Source organism: Ostrea edulis, chromosome 2, assembly GCF_947568905.1.
Source record: "Ostrea edulis chromosome 2, xbOstEdul1.1, whole genome shotgun sequence".
In the NCBI taxonomy this organism is placed as follows: Eukaryota; Metazoa; Mollusca; class Bivalvia; order Ostreida; family Ostreidae; genus Ostrea; species Ostrea edulis.
In genome coordinates this window covers 101,166,008-101,187,055 of record NC_079165.1, presented here as the reverse complement: position 1 = coordinate 101,187,055, position 21,048 = coordinate 101,166,008, and the positions used below count along the sequence as shown (strand labels likewise).

The window sequence follows — 21,048 nt, the reverse complement described above, 5'->3', positions numbered from 1 at the left end:
ATGGAATGCTACATATCAACAAAAAGAGGAGAAATTCCTCTATGTAAAACATTTAAAAAGTGAAAAAGTTATATTTTTCACTTAAGGGTGGTTTTTGCGTGACGGTAATCAGTTAAAAAATACAAACATTTCAATTTAAAAAAAACCCACGGCAAATATTTGTTTTCAATTGATTCTCTTTGATTGCCTTGTACAAGATTTGCATGTACTATTTGTAACATGTAGAATGTCGAACTGAAATATTTCACACTGGCTTGATGCCATACACGATAACAAAATCGTCATATATATCATGTTGTTTATCTATAGGATGAGTAATGTTAGTTATGTGAAAATGTAGCCCAAGAAACCATAATTGGAAAAAGAAATCTAACAAGGTCACATGGCTTTAATCCTCTTCAACTGGAAATGGTCTGACTTCTAAGTAAATTAAAGTAGTTATACGCAAATAAGGACATTCATAATCCAACTAACCGCAATCTAACTGATTGAGAATTTCCATTAAATATTTTACAAAGAACAATTTTTATTTTATTAACATCTTGTATGGCCAATGATTCTGTGTACTGGATTTTGACATCACGCCCCAGTGCTCTTAAACATTTTGCAAAATATTTTGATGTATTCGATTCTAGTTGTGGATTCACTGATATTAAAGGTATAACTACAGAGGAATGTTCATTTATCACCAGTCAGAAAGAGATAATGCAAGCCCTATATATTGACATCACACAAAGCTTACCCTAGGTAGCAAAACGCTCTCTCTCGATTTCTCTTCTAACCATGAATCCGATAAAAGGGGTACATTTTGTGGTGCACATTCTCAGTTTCATAATAGTCTGTAATTTTGGATCTGGGAGTGACCTCCGTTACCAAGACTACGCAATTAATCCAGTGGGAACTTTACACCAGAAAATAGAGAGCCAAAAAGCTATTGCACCATTTCTAAGTTCCAAAGAGTTTTTAGAATGGACGGATCAAGTGAGTAAACACTCGCTACTAAAACGAGCGAATCAGATCAAGCTGGATCCAAACGCCTTAAACAGTACTAATCAGGAAAGCAACCAAACCGATTTGAGCGGTCTCTTTCAGAATCTTATTTCAGAACTTTCAAACTTTACCGCTCCAGAGACAAACAACAGCTCCCAAAACAACATTTCAAATGGTGGTCTAGGGAATGTCTTTCAGAACATCCTTAACAATTTTCTGGGATCTTTATCCTCTAATGGCAATTCCTCAGGCCCAAGCAATGGTTCCCAAAACAACTCTTCAAATGATGGCTTTGGAAACATCTTCCAGAATATTCTCCAGAATCCTAACATCGGTAAATTCATCGGCTCAATGCTTGGTGGTGGAAACACCGGTGTCTCCTCCGGATTAGACTTCGGGAAAATCGCACAACAGCTGACTAGCGGTAACATAGATCCCAGTACTGCGGGGAAAATGCTGATGCTGTACCTGAATGGAATTGTGCAATACACGAATGCCTCTGCAAATTGTCGGAGTGATGTTGTCAGAGTGATTTCTGGTCTGCAATCGACACAACCATGGGCACTGAAAAGTAAGAATATATCTTAACATACGAAAGATTTGGGTAAATTGATAAATCACCTTTATATGGTTGCGAAGTCGTAATACTATGTATGGCACAGCCTGGAAATTGTTTGACCAACAAGCATTCTGAAAGTATTGCATAAGCAATACATGTCCTTTACCGGCACAACCCCACTAATTGACGACTATACTTTAAAATATTTGAGAAAATGTACATTTGATATTGTTTGACCTTCAACTATGACCCACCTTACCAATATCCAATTAGTTTAATGTTGTCGGATGCATGTACCGGTAATTATTATCAGGGATGGAATAGCCTTTGCAAATAATACTTTATAATATTCAAAGAATCATGTAAATGGGACACAAAACAACACACCAATATAACATTCACATGACGTCATCTGTATATTTATAAAGGACTTCTACATACTACTTACTATCAACTGTTTGAAGGCTGATATCGAATACCCCCGATTGTAGGAATGCAGTGAATAGAGAACTGCCGATTGTAGGAATGCAGTGAATAGAGAACTGCCGATTGTAGGAATGCAGTGAATAGAGAACTGCCGATTGTAGGAATGCAGTGAATAGAGAACTGCCGATTGTAGGAATGCAGTGAATAGAGAACTGCCGATGCATTAGACTTCGCTCACCAACTACACAAACATACTAGCGGGATTAACATATTTGCTATACATCTTCATTGATATGTTCCTTTTGCGATTAATGAGCTTGAAATGTTAGATTAATGAAGTTCTTATTTACAAAATCAGCGATTGAGGTTCGTCGACTATCTCTATTTCCATCGGAACACATCCCGATCCCGTTGAGTAAAAAAAACCACCTAATTTCTTTAAAACTTGTCCATCAAGCGTAACTTAATCTGTAATTTGCCACTCTGAAACTACACAGCAAGTTTCAAATGAATGCATGCAAGCATAACAGAAATAAGTCTGCAAAACTAATGGGAGAGAATGACAGTCAGAGAGAGGGACGGACGGACAAATGGAGAAGAAAGCTATATTCCACTTTGGTTTTACAAACCGTTAGGGGATTAACAACATAGAAAAATATCAATGCAGACTCCATATGTAGGTGATGTAGGAATGAATTTTGATACTGTAAGGTCGGATAGGGCAACAAGAACTGAGGGGGTGAAAGAAAAGGAGAGAGAAATCGATAGGAGGGAGAGAGGAGATATAAATGAACCCGCTGTCCGATTCCTTCAATCTATTTACACTACACAAAGAAACAAAATTTGACATTAACTTTCCTCTGTTAAAGACCCCTACAATGACTTGTGTATAAACTGCCTATGTGGCATGTATTTGTAAGCTATCACACACGTTATGTCTTTAATGGTCCTAATTATCCTAGATTCCCTTGGAAGAACACGTGGACCTTCGTATGGTCAAACTATGTCCAATATGCAAGTTGTAGCATCAAGAGGCCCACCGGCTTCTTTGGTCACCTGGTATTGGTTTATAGTATAACTAGTCTCAGGGGCTATGGAATAGATAATGCTTTTCCTGTTCTGCATATCTCAGATAAATTCTAATATCCAGCAGAAGTAACACCCCTCTAAAGTTCCCACACAGATGAAAGACTTTACATGATATGATATATGTTAGATTAACACCATATGGCTATTCTGAACCCGCCCTAGTGTTAGAACCCTGGGATTGCATAATTCAAAATTTTAATAAATCCCTCTCTGCTTCTCCTAAATATGCATTTAGTTTTTATATAGCATCAACAAAATTAAAGAAGTCTTTCAAATGATAAACAAAATAATCACTATGATAATTTAGGCCTCACCCTGGTTCCAAGAGCACTACCCCTGGGATCTTTATAACGTACAATTTTGGTAAAGGGCTACCTACTCCATTTGATTATCTGTTTAGTTTCAATTTAGTATCAATGGCATTAAAGGGATTGATTCACAATTTTTACCAAAATTTAGTTTTTCACTTTTAACGAAAAATATGGTTATCAATATAAATATATGATATATATCATATTTCAAGTATTCTTTACGTAAAATATGCCATATGATGAAGTAAAATTTGTGGCTGTGCAAAATAAAGTTACTTTAAATTAAACAATCGATATTTCGCTGCTTTGTTTATAAACATAAACAAGGCTCGAGGCATGTTTACATAAGTCTGAGTTAAGGCTAACATATTGCTCTTATCAGATCCAAGCTTTGGTTGTCAACGTCAAATGAGATTTACAGTAATTCTAATGTTTTTAAAAACATCTAAAATGAAAAACATTTTTAAAAAACGTTAACGAGTCTCTTTAAAGAAGATAGCCTTCAAATGTTTTACATATAAACACTACATGCCAAGTTTGGCCCCGACCTAGAGTCAGAAGCCTGAGGATAATAGAAATGCTCAACATGTTCTTACAGATTCGCAGTGGTAGAGAAGATTTTTTTAAAATGTGTCAATTTAAAGCATTTTTGAACAAGGTAGTAAAAATGTTTAATTGTTAACGCACGACGGACAACGCAAGACGACAGCCACAGACCAATAGCAGTAGTCTTTTTTTTTATCTATGCTTTCCTTTTCAGTGTTGGATGCATCAGCTAAAATACCCACAGGTGTTATGAACCTGGATTTGAACTGGTATGGCTCCTATGACGAGTGTTACAGCGACGTCACAACTTTAGAAGCGTTCGGGATTCTACCAACAACTCAACCCCCTGTCAATGGACAATATTGCACCGTGTCCCTGAATCTTCCACTACCGCCTGCGGTCAAAGGGGTTTGTATCACACCTTTGGTTTTGTTTGAAATTATCACGTTAGTAGCGACAGCGCTTTCTATTAAATCTAGTCTGTCTACTTTGCTAATTGATCGCTACCAAAAACGAACTACAGAAAAAGTAAATATAACGAACTGTCACACGATAAAAGCCTGCTCTACGTATTTTTACCCATGATAAAGCAATAGGATGCATTTAATCAACCTTTTCACCTCTAATCATCCATTTACAATAGTATCAATCAAAGGGTCATGACTTCTATACATTCCAAAACTGGCAATATTTTAATCAACAGTTTCGCAAAAGTGGAAATGGAAAGCAATGAATATATATACCCGTTGTTTATGAACAATGCATACACTTATAAGTACTTACATAATTTTAGTTTTTCATTCCTTAGTTTCTTTCGGCAATGCAAAATCCCGGCGCCATCAAAGCAGGAATGTGCTTCCCTAAGTCCTGCAGCAGTGATGACCTTGTCAAGGTTGTCAATGCATGTAAGTTTATGTGGATAGAAACATGGATTCTAAATATGAAAAGAATACTGCAATAAGGGTGTTATTTGAAGGGAGCACCGATGCTAGATATAAATAATTTCGTATCTGAGTTGGGATGACCATATCTAGAGATTTTGTATCACTTGAAGATTCCTAGTGGCTCAAGGGCTGGGGATGAGAATTTCAAAAGGGTTGAAGATATCGCTTCAAATCTTAAATTAGAATTTTTTTCTCTCTCTCTTTCTCACCCTTTTCTCCCTCATCCTTTCTGTGAGGAGGGGGCACAATATATGTTACGTTGTTTCTTTCTAGTTCTGTCCAACATACCGCTTGGCAATAGCACAGTGACAGCCTATCCAATAAACTGCCCAACTCCAGTAGAGGATGATCAGCTGGAGACCAGTGACAAAATAGTCGTGTGAGTAAGCAGTGTGGACTTTTATATTCAGTGTAGGGAAAGACTGGGTTTTTTTTGTTTTTTTTTTACATTTAAGGTCTTAGCCTCATTTACCTGAAAGCATAGAGAGCTTAAACATTTTAAAGAATGTGATAACGATTACCACAATATCGAAGCAGTTCATCATAGAAATTATATAGCGGGATATTGTGCAAATTCGATGATATTCCATTGAAATATTGCTCGTTAATGAGGTTCCCGTTCAAAGTAGTGTGGATTGATGCTTTCGTGTGCCAAAAATATATCACGAAAAATGCCGTACTGCATCAACATGAATCGTGTGGGTTTCTTTCTTCATCATTCATGAAGCATTTCTATTTCATCACTGTTTATAGCACCAGTGATCTCACGAATTCAGCATTTTCAACGGTTTGAACCATGTTAGTAGTCAGAATTTAAAACTGAAAATTCCTGGAAACAATTACAAAGCATTTTACAAAATTTCATTTTATGTATAACATGTATCAATGTCTGCATCAAGCATCGCTGTGTGCCTTTAATTTCCCTCTGAATTTAAAAAAAATAATGTATTTGATAGCTTATACCACTTATCTATATCGATACATGTTATTTAGCAACTTAAAATATAAATTTCATCGTTATGTAAATGATCAAGGTTAGTATGAGCCGAATAAATTAATATAAGAAAATGCATCCGGTGCATCAAAATTGGTACCGTATAAGTTTTACATTATGACCCCTGGGTCGAGGCCTCTCCTGGTGGACTGTTAGTCCCCGAGGGTCTCTACAGCCCAGTAGCTAAGTACTTCGTTACTAGCTTGAAAATACGGATGTGTATTTAATTGCTGTTATAAAATTTAGAAATTCATTTCAAAATTAAGGATTATCTCCCTCATGCATAGCTCTTATCCTTGGACGAATATGGCTCCACTTTTTTTGGCACGCTGTTTTTGGCTATATTTAGCCCTAAAACTTCATAGTTATTTCGGATTTCAAACATTTCGGTTGAGCATCACTGAAGAGACATTATTTGTCGAAATGCGCATCTGGTGCATCAAAATTGGAACCGTATAAGTTTTACATCCTAAGATACGCTCACAATCGCTATAATAGGATCTGACATAACCCCATTGGGGGTCATGTCCACATGACCTTTTGTTTGGAATATTCATGAGAACGATCAGCCAGTCAGATTGTGCCATACAGACAATGATGGCTATTCAGGCGGATCCCGGCAATTCGTAAACAAGTTGCAGTAATCGCTTTCCCACGAAGTTTATTGCACACTATAAAATTGTATATTCTCATATAAGGAATTTAAACTTTCGCAATAATGCCTAATCTATTCCGTCCATACAAACAACAAAACGTACAAGATAAAATACACCCAAATCAAATTAATTGTGAATTGCGATTTATGTATGAATAGGGATGGGTACAATTTGAATAGTTTTCAAAATAGTTTACTTAATTAACGCGAGGAATATAACGCCAGTCGACGTAAACGGTGCATTGTGGCGTCACATCTAACTGTGATGTGTTTTCTTTCAAACCAAACAATCGCAGCCGTTTTCCTTGAATTGTAAACACCGACGGCAATCGGAACTCCTCGAATGTCTCGCGCACTCGAAATAGGGCGAGAGAGCCTCGAATTTACGTAACTTCCGGTTTAGGCACTGGAGATAAACAAAGACGCCACGAGGTTTTTAGGAATGCGGTGATATCGGATGTAATACGATGGTATCCATTGATAGCTATGACGTACATAACGTAGTGCAGTAGGCTGTGACGTCATAGTTGACAATGCATTAAATTCACTCATGGATGCCATTGTATTGCATCCGAGATCTATGTCGAGTGCGCGAGACATTCGAGGAGTTCCGATTGACACCGACGGTTTCAAAGCCGACGCGCTGATTGCCTGATATAAAGTTCATCTGAACATGACCCCGTTTCGGATTATGTCAGATATTCTTACGCAGAGTATACGGAGCGGATCTAAGAAGTATGATTTTAATTAGATTGGACTTTTTCCTTGACATTGATATTTATATCGTATACTAAATTCCTTCTTCACCTGTAAAATAATGTCCATGATTAAGGTATGTTTTCTTTCAGTATCATCTTAATTGTCTTTCTGATCCTCATCGTGACGGGAACGTTGTATGACGTCATCATCGTTGTCTGGCCTAAAATAAAAGGTTCACGTAAGGAGGCGGACAACGAGAAACCAATCGACACTAGCAGTAACTCGTCTGACAGTAACTACAAACTCAGGGCGGAAAATGGAGAGATCCAAGTGATCCAACAACCCAAACCTCAGAATAAACACAATCCAAGTACAGTTATCAATCAGTTATAACAAATTCTTACTCATACATCTTAATACCTGTACACAGTCCCAATATTTCGAAAATCAGGCACGTATCATCGTTTTTCCAAGGGGGGGGGTGCACCTGAGAATAAGATTGGAAGTTTTCAAATTCTTAATTTGCGAGGGTTGCAATCTTCTACTATGATTGATTGACTAAAATTTTTCTTTATTTTATAACTATCAATGTTACATTCTTTTCATTCTCTATACCACTATTGAAAATAGTGGGGATGGGAATGGGGGTGGACAGTCACCCAAATTATCGTTATTTGCATTACAAAATAAAGAAAAATGATTGTTGCCCCATCCCGATTCTACAAACCTGAAATTGAGTGTTTCTTTATATATAGGCGTTCTTTAGACAGCCCGCTGATTCAACACAGGATGGTTAGTTTGTATGTGGTATACATAGGTAGGACGAGACAAAGATTTACTATTGAATCGAGCCAATCACTTTCAGGTATCTTCGGGCGAATTATTCTGTCCTTCAGCGCCTACACCAACGGCAAGAAGATTCTGGGTACTTCCCAACCCAAAGGAAGTCTAACAGCCGTCAACGGGATCCGATTTCTCAGTATGAGTTGGGTCATCTTGGGCCACACCATTGCCTTCATACTGGGCAATACATGTAAGGATCGTTTTAATTATATACATATGCAATGTGTATCATGTATGATCCTCTTAAATGTACGTTAAATAACTGTATTCCATTTCCATTCTCAATGACCGTGTAGCGTGTGACAGCATGGCGAGAATTCCATCGTCATCGAAAGCAAGTTTTTGACTTGCCTAGATGGTCGAGCGGTCTAGCGCGTTGGTTACACGCTGCTAGGAGATTTGGTTCCGCGGGTCGTGAGTTCAACCCCGGGATGGGGCGGAAGTGGGTATCCAAATAAAGTGAAATTTTCTGTGCTTTATAGTAAATATTTCTTCACTTAGGGCAGTTATGTTCATTTAAGAGTTCATTGCTATTTCTGTGCTTTATATATATATATATATATATATATATATATAATCATTTTCATTGCAAATTAAAGGATGGATTAATTCAAAATATATTGATATCCCATCTTTAACACCAATCTTATGTCCATGGTAAGCGACTAGTGTGATAGATGATTTGTGGAGATACTTCAGTGTAAGGTATGGTATTGTCTGATGCATATAATTAAACATACTGAATAACTTATAATTCTAATTGCAGCCAATTTTCTGACATATTACGCAGAATTTCTCGGTCGTGTCTCGTCCCAGGCCATTTTCAATGCCTTGGTTGCCGTTGATACATTCTTCGTTCTCAGGTAATGTTTTAGCATCGTTTACTTGTTTGCTCTCTGTTCTTTTTACTCACATTTAGATGTCACCAGCTGTAAGTGAAGTACAACGGATTTAAATCTAAATGTGTGCACGACGCTCGGAGGCGTAGCAATGATGGTTCTTTAAGGTACCAACGCCTGTAGCGACATGGAACCTCGGTTTTAATATATCGTCCAAAAAACCCGCGAATCTCAGCTCAAAATACCAAGCATTTGGCAAAGAAGCAGTTACTATATCTAATTTTACGTTTTAGATTTTATACGACCATGACCATGACCCTACAACCTCCCAATCACGAAGCAATCGCTTTAATTATCCCTGAGCCACAGTCACCGGCTTTATATCGAGAGCTAAATTAACATAAACGCAAATAATTGAAGATATCATTAATTATTTGAAGGTATCATTAATTCAATCATTGCACGCAATAATTCAATTGGTGTGCGCATCAAATCAATAATTACTCTCATCAATTTAATTGATACGCACATTTATTGAATTAATGTGCGCAATCAATGATTTGATGCATGCATCAATTACTTATTGCGGGTAATAATTGAACTGAATTTATTCGCGCATCTATTGAATTATTAAGTGGAGTTATTGATTTGATGCATGTACACTGATTTTAACTACGGATAACTCCGTTTATGTGATCAAGATATAGGGCTCACGGCGGGTGTGACCTGTCGACAGGGGATGCTTACTCCTCCTAGGCACCTAACCCCACCTCTGGTGTGCCCAATTATCTATTTTGTATCGCTTGTAGGAGTTATAAGATTAATCACTGTTCGTTATCTTCACCTTTCATGCATCAATTAATTATTGTAGGTAATAATTGAATTGATGCGCACATCAAATTAATTATTGTTTTCATCAATTCAATAAATGCATTAATTGAATAATTGCTCTCTTCAATTGAATTATAGCACGCATCAATTCAATTGTTGATATCATCAATTCATTTGAAAAGAACAATAATTCAATTCACCATAATCTGCTATCAACATTTTAATTTATATGTACAATAATTTAGATTTGAAGATACCATTAATTTTTTGAAGAAATATTTAAATCAATTGTTGCAGTCATCAAATTAGTCCATGATATCTTTAAAAACTTTTAAAAAATATCTTCAAGTATTTCAGTTTTTGTTGATTTGATGCTCCATAGTTTTTAGCATTGTAAAAATACTGATATTTATTTTCTCAGAGAAATTTTATATAAATTATGTCTATTTTCAGTGGTTTGTTGACTTCATACTTGTTACTAAAACAAATGAGCAAAACCAAGGGGCGGATCAACTGGTTTCTCTTCTACTTCCATCGATTTTGGAGGTAATAATGTTGTTTGCTTTGATATGTTCAAAATTTAAAATTGATCATTCCACTTCACTGATCGTTTATGTTGATAAGATATTATAGGAACTACATATTATCATCTACAATTGAATGGCATACTTTTTATATATTGTAAAATTCTTTCGTTTTCTGTTTTCACCAGACTAACCCCAGTTTACATGATGGTGATTGGCATGTACGTTACAATTTACCCCCACCTGATTTTTGGACCCAATAAAACCAATGCAGATGAGACTTGTAAGAGAGTATGGTGGAAAAACTTTCTATACATCGACAACTTCTTTGGAATAAAAGACTTGGTAAATCATGTGAACAGTCCATACGTCATACACCCTATCTAGTACCTGTAGAATTTGTAATGACAGTCTGCCGTCTGTAGGTTTGTTGGGTAGTCAAAAAATGGTGCATCGGAAAGGGGACCATAGTCTTTACCAATGATGTATGGTTAATGATTTATTGTCTACGTCAATATGATTAGATTTAAGATAAATATTGAGAAATAATTGCTGAATGATTTTATTAATTAATAGTGTTTGTCCTTGTATCTGAATATTGGCATACAGTTCTACGTTTTGTTAATTAACAGTGTTTGTTCTGCTATCTGAATCATGATATGAAATTGTGAATTATACACGGTAAAAGCTAGTATATCATGTTTTAATGTCGACATCAATTTGATTAGGTTCAATAATCAATTGCTGAATTGATTTTGTTAATTGATAGTGATTATCCTGTTATCTTAATAATGAGATACAGTTCCTCGTTTTGTTAATTAACAATGTTTGCCCTGGTATTTGAATAAAGACGGACAGTTCTACGTTTTGTTAATCAACAGTGATTGTCCTGGTATCTGAATAATCAACTACAATTTTTACATTTTGTTCATTAACATTGTTTGGGTTGGTCCTAGTATCTGAATGTTGGTATACAGTTCTAAGTTTTGTTAATTAGCAGTGTTTATCCTGGTATTTGAATAATGACAGACAGTTCAACGTTTTGTTAATTAACAATGTCTATCCTGGTATTTGAATAATGGCAGACAGTTCTACATTTTATTAATTAACAATGTTTATCCTGGTATTTGAATAATAACAGACAGTTCTACATTTGGTTAATTAACAATGTTTATCCTGGTATTTGAATAATGACAGACAGTTCTACATTTGGTTAATTAACAATGTTTATCTTGGTATTTGAATAATGACAGACGGTTCTACATTTGGTTAATTAACAATGTTTATCCTGGTATTTGAATAATGACAGACGGTTCTACATTTGGTTAATTAACAATGTTTATCTTGGTATTTGAATAATGACAGACAGTTCTACATTTGGTTAATTAACAATGTTTATCCTGGTATTTGAATAATGACAGACGGTTCTACATTTGGTTAATTAACAATGTTTATCTTGGTATTTGAATAATGACAGACAGTTCTACATTTGGTTAATTAACAATGTTTATCCTGGTATTTGAATAATGACAGACAGTTCTGCATTTGGTTAATTAACAATGTTTATCCTGGTATTTGAATAATGACAGACAGTTCTACATTTGGTTAATTAGCAGTGTTTATCCTGGTATTTGAATAAAGACAGACAATTCTACATTTTGTTAATTAACGGTGATCTGAATAATAACACATAGTTCCACATTTTGTTAATTAAAAGTGTTTATCCTGTTCTTTTGAATCATGTCTAGTGATCAGTCATCCAAAAACTTATTTTGTTAAACACCACTCTGATTCCACGCACAAGTACTTGGAAGTTGAAATATGCTAGAGTTCCTCATTGACAATATCTTCGTGGTCTTTGGTGATCATATCTTCAAACAGTCTGTTGGAATTCCCATGGGCACGAATTGTGCTGCTTTGTTAGCTGATCTATTTCTATATTCATATGAAGCAGAATTTATTTAAAAACCTATACGCTAGAAGAAAAAATTTCAGTTCCACATTTAGATATATCGACGACGTTTTGTCTAATAACTTTCATTCATATGTCAATCCCTGTGAGCTTGAAATAAAAAAACACCACAAAGACGTCCACTTCTGCTTCATACTTAGATATTTTATTGAATGTAGACATTAACGGCAAACTGACAACTCAACTGTATGACAAACGGGATGATTTCAGCTTCTCCGTCGTCAACTTCCCATATCTATGTAGCAATATTCCATTGTCACCTGCATATGTGTTTATATATCTCAACTGATTCGATACAACACAGTTTTTTCTGCGTATAGTCAGTTTTCAAATCGAGGCAAGCTACTGACAAATAAGTTGATGATACAGGGGTTTCAACAGTCTCGATTGAAGTCAGCATTTCGCAAATTCTATGGTCGTTATAACGATCTAGTTCGTCAATACAACCTATCATTGGGTCAAATGCTGTCTGACGTGTTTCATACCAATTGTAAGGCCGTTCTTGGCACACTGATTTTGACTGTGGATAACTCTGTTTACCTGATCAAGATATAGGGCTCACGGCGGATGTGACCTATCGACAGGGGATGCTTACTCCTCCTAGGCACCTGATCCCACCTCTGGTGTGTCCAGGGGTCCGTGCTTGTCCAACTATCTATTTTGTATTGCTTATAGGAGTTATGAGATTGATCACTGCTCGTTATCTTCACCTTTAATGACATAAAGTTTTTACATTTTGATAATTAACAGTGTTTGGGTTGGTCCTGGTATCTGAATAACGACATGCAGTTCTACATCTTAAGTCCACTAATGATTGTGCCATTCTACTTGTAAGTAATACAACTTTTACGTTTGTTCTTGTGGCATATTGTAACAAGAGACCTATGAGCTTTTATAATTATGTGAGAAAATTGCAACACCTCTTGAATGAACAACTAAATCGAAAAAAGGCGTTAATTATTAAAAAACTGAAAATAATTTGTTCTTATCATGAAAAAAAATCCCTGTACTGATTTTCCCCCAATACAACTGGTATAAGGGTAATGATTTTCACAATTTTTGTTCTAGTTTTCATATTTTTATAAAATAATTATAGATGTATTATTTTGTGACAAAGCACGAAAGAAATAAGAATGTTTATTAACTACTTTGCTGTGTGTTAGAGCCTAAACTCCTGGCGGGGAGGTAGCAAAGTTAACTCATGATACATATTTTGGCCTTGCCTTCAGACCCGAACCACTGGCCCAAGGATAGGAAACTTACAACCGTAAAGACGAAGATTTTTACAGTTTTAAAGATAATGCATTTTAACTATACAACCATTTTGGCCTGCCCTCAGACCCGAACCCCTGGCCATGGGGTAGGAAATTTTACAACTTTGTAAGAGAGCTAAATACTATTTCTTCACAATGCACTAAAGTAATGCATAGATGTAGGTTTTCAAAATACTACAGTAGTAAATGCATTTAAAACTTTGGCCCCACCTTAGAGTTTGACCCCTGAGTCAGGAATTTTGCCATTTTGATAGAAGACTCCATGCTCTAATAACCATGCATATACCTTTTCTACAAGCTATGCAGGGGTAAAAAGGATAATCTTAACTGATTAATGCATTTTTTGAATGAACTATAAATTCCCACCCTAGCACCGGTACAAGAAGTTTCACAATTTTGGTAGAAGCATCCTTGCTCATCATGACTTGGCCTATACACACGGTTTGTCTACTAGATTTACTGTAGTAAAGAGGTTAATTTTCAAAGACAATACATGTATCGAGGTTTTCAACCCACCCTCTTCAGATACCATGACCATAATATTCACAATTTAGATCTCCTACCCATAATTTTTTAAATACCAAAGTTGATGAAAAATACCACGTAATTTCAGAGAAGAAATTGATAACGTTAAAATGTTAAAGCACAATGGATAACGATGGACAGCTTCCAATCGCAACATGTCACCAAAGTGACTCAGGTGACCTACAAATGCAAATACTAAGAACCTATATATAGATAATAGTATATACATTCCTTGAAAATTACACTTGTAAATTCCACTGTCCTATGATATAAAGAGCGGCATTTACAAATCTGAATATAATTAGCGGGATGCTTACTCCTCCTAGACACCTGATCCCACCTCTGGTGTGTCCAGAGGTCCGTGTTTGCCCAACTATCTATTTTGTATTGCTTGTAGGAGTTATGAGATTGATCACTGTTCGTTATCATCACCTTACATAGAACTATGCTGATTTTTTAAATTTCGTTTTTCGTCGTTAAATTTATATGTGTATTTCAGTAATAAAATAGTGGGCGCCATGGTCAGTGCCGTATTTCTGCTGATTTTTACCATCACTCCTGGGGTGATCAGTTATGTGAATAACCTCCCACTTCATACGGATGGTGGAGGACCAAAAGATGCAGAGTAAGAGGACGTAACAAATCTCTTTTGACCATCTAATCTTCAGAGCAAATATACTCAATATAAAACCTTATATTCGCTGTAGTTTTCAATAATTTAAAGAATGTACAGAAACATTGAAGATATGAGAGAAAGGATAAATCCATTCCTTGTTTTGTAGTCGACTTTCTTTCTTCGAGGACTATTACATTGTTCCATGGTGTCGTATGGGGCCCTACATTTGTGGTGTGATCACAGGTTACCTACTCTACATCACCAAATGCAAATGTCGAATGAATATCGTAAGTATATAAAATGTCAACTACGTGGACTAAGTTCTCAGTCGATGGAATGATCTAGAAAAAGGGTGGGATATATGTTCAAATCATAAAATGGACGAGTATTTTTGTCACCCACATACTTCTTGGGTTACTATTTTCTGTGCATTTTCGTACATTTAAATAGGTATCTTCAATCATTTTTCTACTTATATTTTGTAACAGTTATATCTTCCCCTACATTTTCAACGCAATACCTGAAAGAGGGACAGAGAAATCTAATTCTTCATATAAAAAAACCTGCACAAGAACATGTACATTGTATCTAACGTACAAAATGATGCTTAGTTTTACTGATCATTCAGTGTTCTAACAAATCTCAGAAGCTCAAGTTGGAACATGAGTTAATACCCTATGACAAGGCTTAAAATTTTCAAGTACCGATTATATAACAATCTTTTTTTCTTGTACTGCGTACCTATAAGTCACTGAAATTGCGAAATATATGAGTACCAGTTCTGATATTGTTTTACAGTTTGTAAACCTGTTGGGGTGGGTAGTGGCGGCGGCCTCGGCCAGTGCTGTTCTGTATGGTATTTACGACACAGTGAAGCCTGATAATCCTGTTGAACTGTCTAAAGAGGTCACCGCCCTGTATAACGCCGTCAACAGGACAGTGTGGGGTGCCGCTGTCTGCTGGGTCATCTTCGCTTGTGCCACCGGCAATGGCGGTAACTATTTTTGGATTAGATTCTGGGCAACAAATTATTGTTCGTACTGAATGTATAGTTTGAAATTTACATGTAGCTATATTAAGAAGCAGTTTCTTCAATTTTATCAAACGAAGTTTTACTTCATTGATACTGTAAATGTATTACATTTGGCTTTGTATTCTATTTAGCGCTTTTGGAGGAACGCAGCTTCCGCTAAATCAAGTACATCGCTAAATGCCATCCGTAAATCTAGATGTTTAAAGTAATTCAGGAATGCGCTAAATCAAATCTATGATAACTTGTTGAAAAAACGATTTCCGCCAAATATCGTACACGCCAAATATAATACGTTTAAGTAATTTAGGCAACTTCCTACAAACTTTTTGATAGGAATATTTTTGCAATAGTTCGATATGTAATGGTGTGCTTTGCTTGCAGGTTACATTAACACCTTACTGTCGTGGAAAGCCTTTGTGCCTCTTTCTCGGTTGACTTACTGCGCCTATTTGGTACATCCCTTGGTCATGTATGTGTACTACCTCAACAGGAACTTCCCGTTCTATTTGTCTGATCTGGACTTCGTAAGTACTGCAATATTCCATGAATTATGAACATCTGCCAAGTGTTTCATTACGATTTCAAATACACACACACATATATATATATATATATGATATTCTTTTATTTGGCAGGTGTACATCTTCCTCGCCAATCTGGTCGTTTCTTATGGAATGGCCTTTATCTTATCCATCACATTTGAATCACCGTTCATGGGACTCGAGAAAGTCATGTTCTCAAGTCGCGACAAAAAGGAGGCCAAGTAAATAATGACAGATTTCCTGATAATTCGAGATCTGTATTCAAAATTGGATAATTCATTTATTTTTAGTGAATTAAAAACCTCTTCTAAGTAGTATGTTGTGCATATCTTCAACGAAATGGGCAAACCCAACAAGAACAGTTCTATGTTTGTAATGCTCGATATTTACTTAAAAGTGTATCTGTATGAGAAAACCATATTAAATTTCAAATGGAATTGAAGAAAAGAATGTGTGAATACTTTATCATCTTTGATCTGCTTTCCCCATCAGATATCAGACCCCACATCAAAGGTGAAGATAACGAACAGTGATCAATCTCATAACTCCTATGAGCAATACAAAATAGATAGTTGGACAAACACGGACCCCTGGATACACCAGAGGTGGAATCAGGTACCTAGGAGGAGTAAGCATCCCCTGTCGACCGGTCACACCCGCCGTGAGCCCTATATCCTGATCAGGTAAACGGAGTTATCCGTAGTCAAAATCAGTGTGCCAAGAACGGCCTAACAATTGGTATGAAACATGTCGGACAGGATTTTGACCCAATGATAGGTTGTATTGACGAACTAGATCGTTATAACGACCATAGAATTTGCGAAATGCTGACTTCAATCGAGACTGTTGAAACCCCTGTACCATCAACTTGTTTGTCAGTAGCTTGCCTCGATTTAAAAACTGACTATACGCAGAACACGCCCTTGCGTATCGAATCTGTTGAGAGATATAAACACCATATGCAGGTGATAATGGAATATTGCTAAATAAATATTGGAAGCTGACGATGGAGAAGCTGAAATCATCCCGTTTGTCATACAGTTGAGTTGTCAGTTTACCGTTAATGTCTACTTTCAATAAAATATCTAAGTATTAAGCAGAAGTGGACGACTCTGTTGTGTCTTTTATTTCGAGCTCACAGGGATATATCGAATCGACATAAGAATGAAAGTTATCATTGTTAATAGATAAAATGTCGATATATCTATGTGTCGAATTGAAGGCCACAGCAAGAGATTTCTTCTCCATGCGTATAAGTTTTTGAATAAATTCTGCTTCATATGAATATAGAAACAGGTCAGTTAAGAAAGGAGCATAATTCATGCCCATGGGAATTCCAACAGAGTGTTGGAAAACCTGATCACCAAAGACCACGAAGATATTGTCCATGGGGAACTCTAGCATATCTTTAATTTCAACTTCAGAGTACTTTTGCGTGGAATCAGAGTGGTGTTTAACTCAATAAAGTATCAGGTTTGTGCTTATTTTTAGTAGCATCGTTTTTCTAATTATATGGCATCAAATTCAAATATTTATAATTCAACATGAAAACTGAGGTACTTTGGATGAGAAAATGTGCATGATGCAAGCACATATAAAGAGAGTTAAAATTTTCATCGATTCTCTTTTCAACAGTTGTAAGCTGCTACTAGGCATAGTTACTAAGTGTAAGGTCCACAACTCTATATAAAATCAACCAAAAAAGTCCAATCTATTCATAAATTTTCAATAGCTGCAGGGATATCCAAACCAAAGCGGAAAACTGTTAAATCCCCGAAGTTTGCTAAGTTCAAGGTTCATAACTCTTTCAAAAATATCAACAAAGCCCAAACTCAAACTTGATCTGTAACCCAATGATATAAGTCCATGCATACATTTTCAATTCAATAGCTCTGATAAAAGTCTGGAAAAGCATTTGCAGTGATAGCCAAAACTTTAGAAAAGCGTTTGTTGGGACGGACGGATGCACACACAGGCTAATCACTACAGGGAACACCTCTGTAGGCGGGAGTCTAACTATATCCTTTTTAAGAATTCTCTAGATTGTCTTGATAAATATTACATGCTGATTGACATGCTGTATCATATTTTCTCTCAGTGAAATAAAGATTTCAAAAAGCTTTCCATCTGAGTATGTTTTCTTTGTATACTTTCTACGATACGCAAATAAGTGTTTGATTTCATATATATGGTTGATTGATTGTATATTGTTTAACGTACCTCTCGAAAAATTTTCACTCATATGGAGACGTCACCAAGACCGGTGAAGGGTTGCAAAATTTAGACCTATGCTCGGCGCTTACAGCCTTTGAGCTTTTTTTTTACGGTACAATCAGAAGGAGCGCCCCATTTAGTTGCCTCTTACCACGAGCATTGGGTACTGGGGAACTATTCTAACCCAGATCTCCACGGGACAATTTCATATAATATATATATATATATATATATATATATATATATATACAAGAACAAGTTAAAAATGCAAAATTAAGAGAAAGACAAACACTAACTCATGGACATGCTAGAGGTGGGAGCAAAGGCTCTGGAGGAGTAAGCATCCCCTGTTGACCGGAAACACCCACTGTAAGCCCTATATTTTGTTCTGGTAAACGGGGTAATCCGTAGTTAAAGTCAATATGTACAGAACAGCATAAGAATTGAATCACGTCAGATAGCATTCGATTCAGTGATAGCTTTTATTTTCAAATTAGGAAAAATGGAATCTACAAAATGTAACATTAACTTATTTTTCAGAACTTAGATACGGAGATCACAATACTTGTTTGAAATCACTATCCACGTCGGGATGATTCCAAGTGCCTTATATATATATATATATATATATATATATATATATATATAGGTCATATATAGGTCACTACGTATCATCCCGCCCTCAAGAACATCAACGGTATTTTGAAGAAACACCTGCCCATTCTGCATGCCAACAAACGAATGGCTGGTGTTTTTAAGGAACCACCGATGGCATCCTTCAGACGTCCCAGAAACCTGAAGGACATGATAGTAAGGACCAAACTGGATAACCCTTTACCCAATGGAGGTTTCAAAATATGCTCAGACCTCAGATGTCAATTATGCAAATATAGCTCAGACACTGAGGGGTTAAGCAGTCCTGTGACGGGTCGCAATTATAAAATATTGGGAAACTTTTCCTGCAAAACCAATAACTGCATCTATCTCATCAGTTGCGATGTCTGCCAGAAGCAGTACATAGGAGAAACAACAGACCTTCGCAGACGGGTCAACAACCACCGGTCCTCCATCAGAACCAAAAAAGATTTGCCAGTAGCAACACATTTCAATGGTAATAACCACCGATGGGAGGACATGACAGTAGTGGTTATTGATCATGACCCTAGTTGGTCAGATACCAAAAGAAAGCAGAAGGAAAAATTCTGGATGCACAGGTTGAAGTCATTTGAACAGCATGGTATCAACAAACCTACTGACTTCACCAGGATGAATACGGGCTAAACCCTTACTAGATTTTAAGCTTCATCTAAACTTACTCGTCTGATCATGTCCCTAACAGTGGTACTATGACCATTTTTGAACACATTTTTTTTCTTTTCAATTCTGTTTACAATCAGCCCATCCCTTTTAATTACTTTGAACTTCATAACCGATTGCTTACATATAAAACCCATTTATCAGTTTCCGTGATTCTATGTTTTTTGCACATCTACCCTAGACATGATCAGCACGGGAATGTCTGATGTTGATTCAATTTCCTGGGCTGCTTATTCTTTGTTTTTGTTTGGAGTTGGTCCATTTTGTTAACTTATTCAAACTTGTTGTTTACATTATCTTTCTCTCAAACTTTGTTCATTTTTTACTTCATTTACATAGCTTATTTTCATTTATTTATTTATTTTTTATTTATTTATTTTTTTGTATTTGTTACTTATTATTATCTTTTATAAATTATGCATGGTTAAAATAGAATCTCTCTGGGTACGAGTTAGCCTTACTATTTGTCAACGTAATTGGGTTAACTCGTTCCACTTGAGATTAATTAAGTTTATTGTTTTTCTTTTCGTACATTTTGGATCAGTTCTTTGGACGAATAAGGCATGTCCTAATTCGCTCCACTTTTAACATTGATTGGCAAGCCTAAAGACCAAAAACATGTAGTCTGCATTGTAAATACGTTTGTAGATTAGTGTAGTTGTAGTGCTAGATGTACTTATATGTAGTTTTTGTTATTATGCTCTGTTGATATTGACCACATTATGTAATTCTTTTCGTTTGTCCTGAAGAAGGGACCGGGCGTCCCGAAAATTTGACAATCTCGTTGTTCGTGTCGTTGGTCATTTTAGTGCTTTGTATATATACATGTGTGTGTGTGTGTGTGTGTGTGTGTGTGTGTGTGTATAAATAAGAACAAATAGTGATCGTTCAACTTCAATGTGTGGTGCCATCTTTGGGGGGTGTTAAATGGAATTCCTTGGATGATACATGTATATGCTTTATGCTGTCAAAACATTTGTAAATTTTAAAATATCTATATTCGCACGCCCACCCACCCACCCTCGTATACTCAATCGATTTTGTGATAGTATAATTATAGCATTACTGGTGTAGAGTTTTTTATATCGACTATACATAAAAAGGTTATTTCCATTTGGAAAAAAACTACGTTAGTTTTCATTCGATTCTCGTTCATCCCCATTGACCAACATTTGCATGTACTATTTGTAACATGCAAATACCGAACGGAAATATTTCACACTGGTTTGATGCTGTGCACGATAAGAAAATCGTCATTGGTCATGTTGTTTATATAGGGTGTGTACATGACACTGACTTGAGATT

General features: G+C 36.1%; 1 protein-coding gene across 3 annotated transcripts; it reads left to right on the top strand.

The window, feature by feature from the left end:
* The first annotated feature begins 731 nt into the window (after positions 1 to 731).
* LOC125681784 (nose resistant to fluoxetine protein 6-like) lies at positions 732 to 18,336 on the top strand. Of its 3 annotated transcripts, XM_048921999.2 has the most exons (17): positions 732 to 1,561; positions 4,136 to 4,329; positions 4,730 to 4,826; positions 5,139 to 5,244; positions 7,363 to 7,583; positions 8,079 to 8,246; positions 8,823 to 8,919; positions 10,180 to 10,272; positions 10,439 to 10,595; positions 12,973 to 13,052; positions 14,521 to 14,646; positions 14,804 to 14,924; positions 15,436 to 15,631; positions 16,052 to 16,194; positions 16,306 to 16,433; positions 17,637 to 17,685; positions 18,103 to 18,336. In XM_048921999.2, exons 1-17 carry the CDS (start codon positions 784 to 786, stop codon positions 18,106 to 18,108), a joined length of 2,760 nt encoding a protein of 919 aa, XP_048777956.2. In that variant the 5' UTR covers positions 732 to 783; the 3' UTR covers positions 18,109 to 18,336. The 3 variants fall into 3 exon arrangements, with proteins under 3 accessions (XP_048777956.2, XP_048777957.2, XP_048777958.2); XM_048922000.2 differs by lacking the exon at positions 17,637 to 17,685 and having other exon boundaries at positions 751 to 1,561; XM_048922001.2 differs by lacking the exons at positions 17,637 to 17,685; positions 18,103 to 18,336 and adding an exon at positions 16,705 to 17,618 and having other exon boundaries at positions 751 to 1,561.
* The last annotated feature ends 2,712 nt before the right edge of the window (positions 18,337 to 21,048 follow it).

Coding starts and splice junctions, on each gene's coding strand:
- LOC125681784 (XM_048921999.2), top strand. CDS start 784: ATGAATCCGATAAAAGGGGTACATTTTGTGGTGCACATTCTCAGTTTC. Junction 14,925..15,435: donor GCAAATGTCGAATGAATATC/GTAAGTATATAA, acceptor ATTGTTTTACAG/TTTGTAAACCTGTTGGGGTG. Junction 16,195..16,305: donor ATTTGTCTGATCTGGACTTC/GTAAGTACTGCA, acceptor TTTATTTGGCAG/GTGTACATCTTCCTCGCCAA.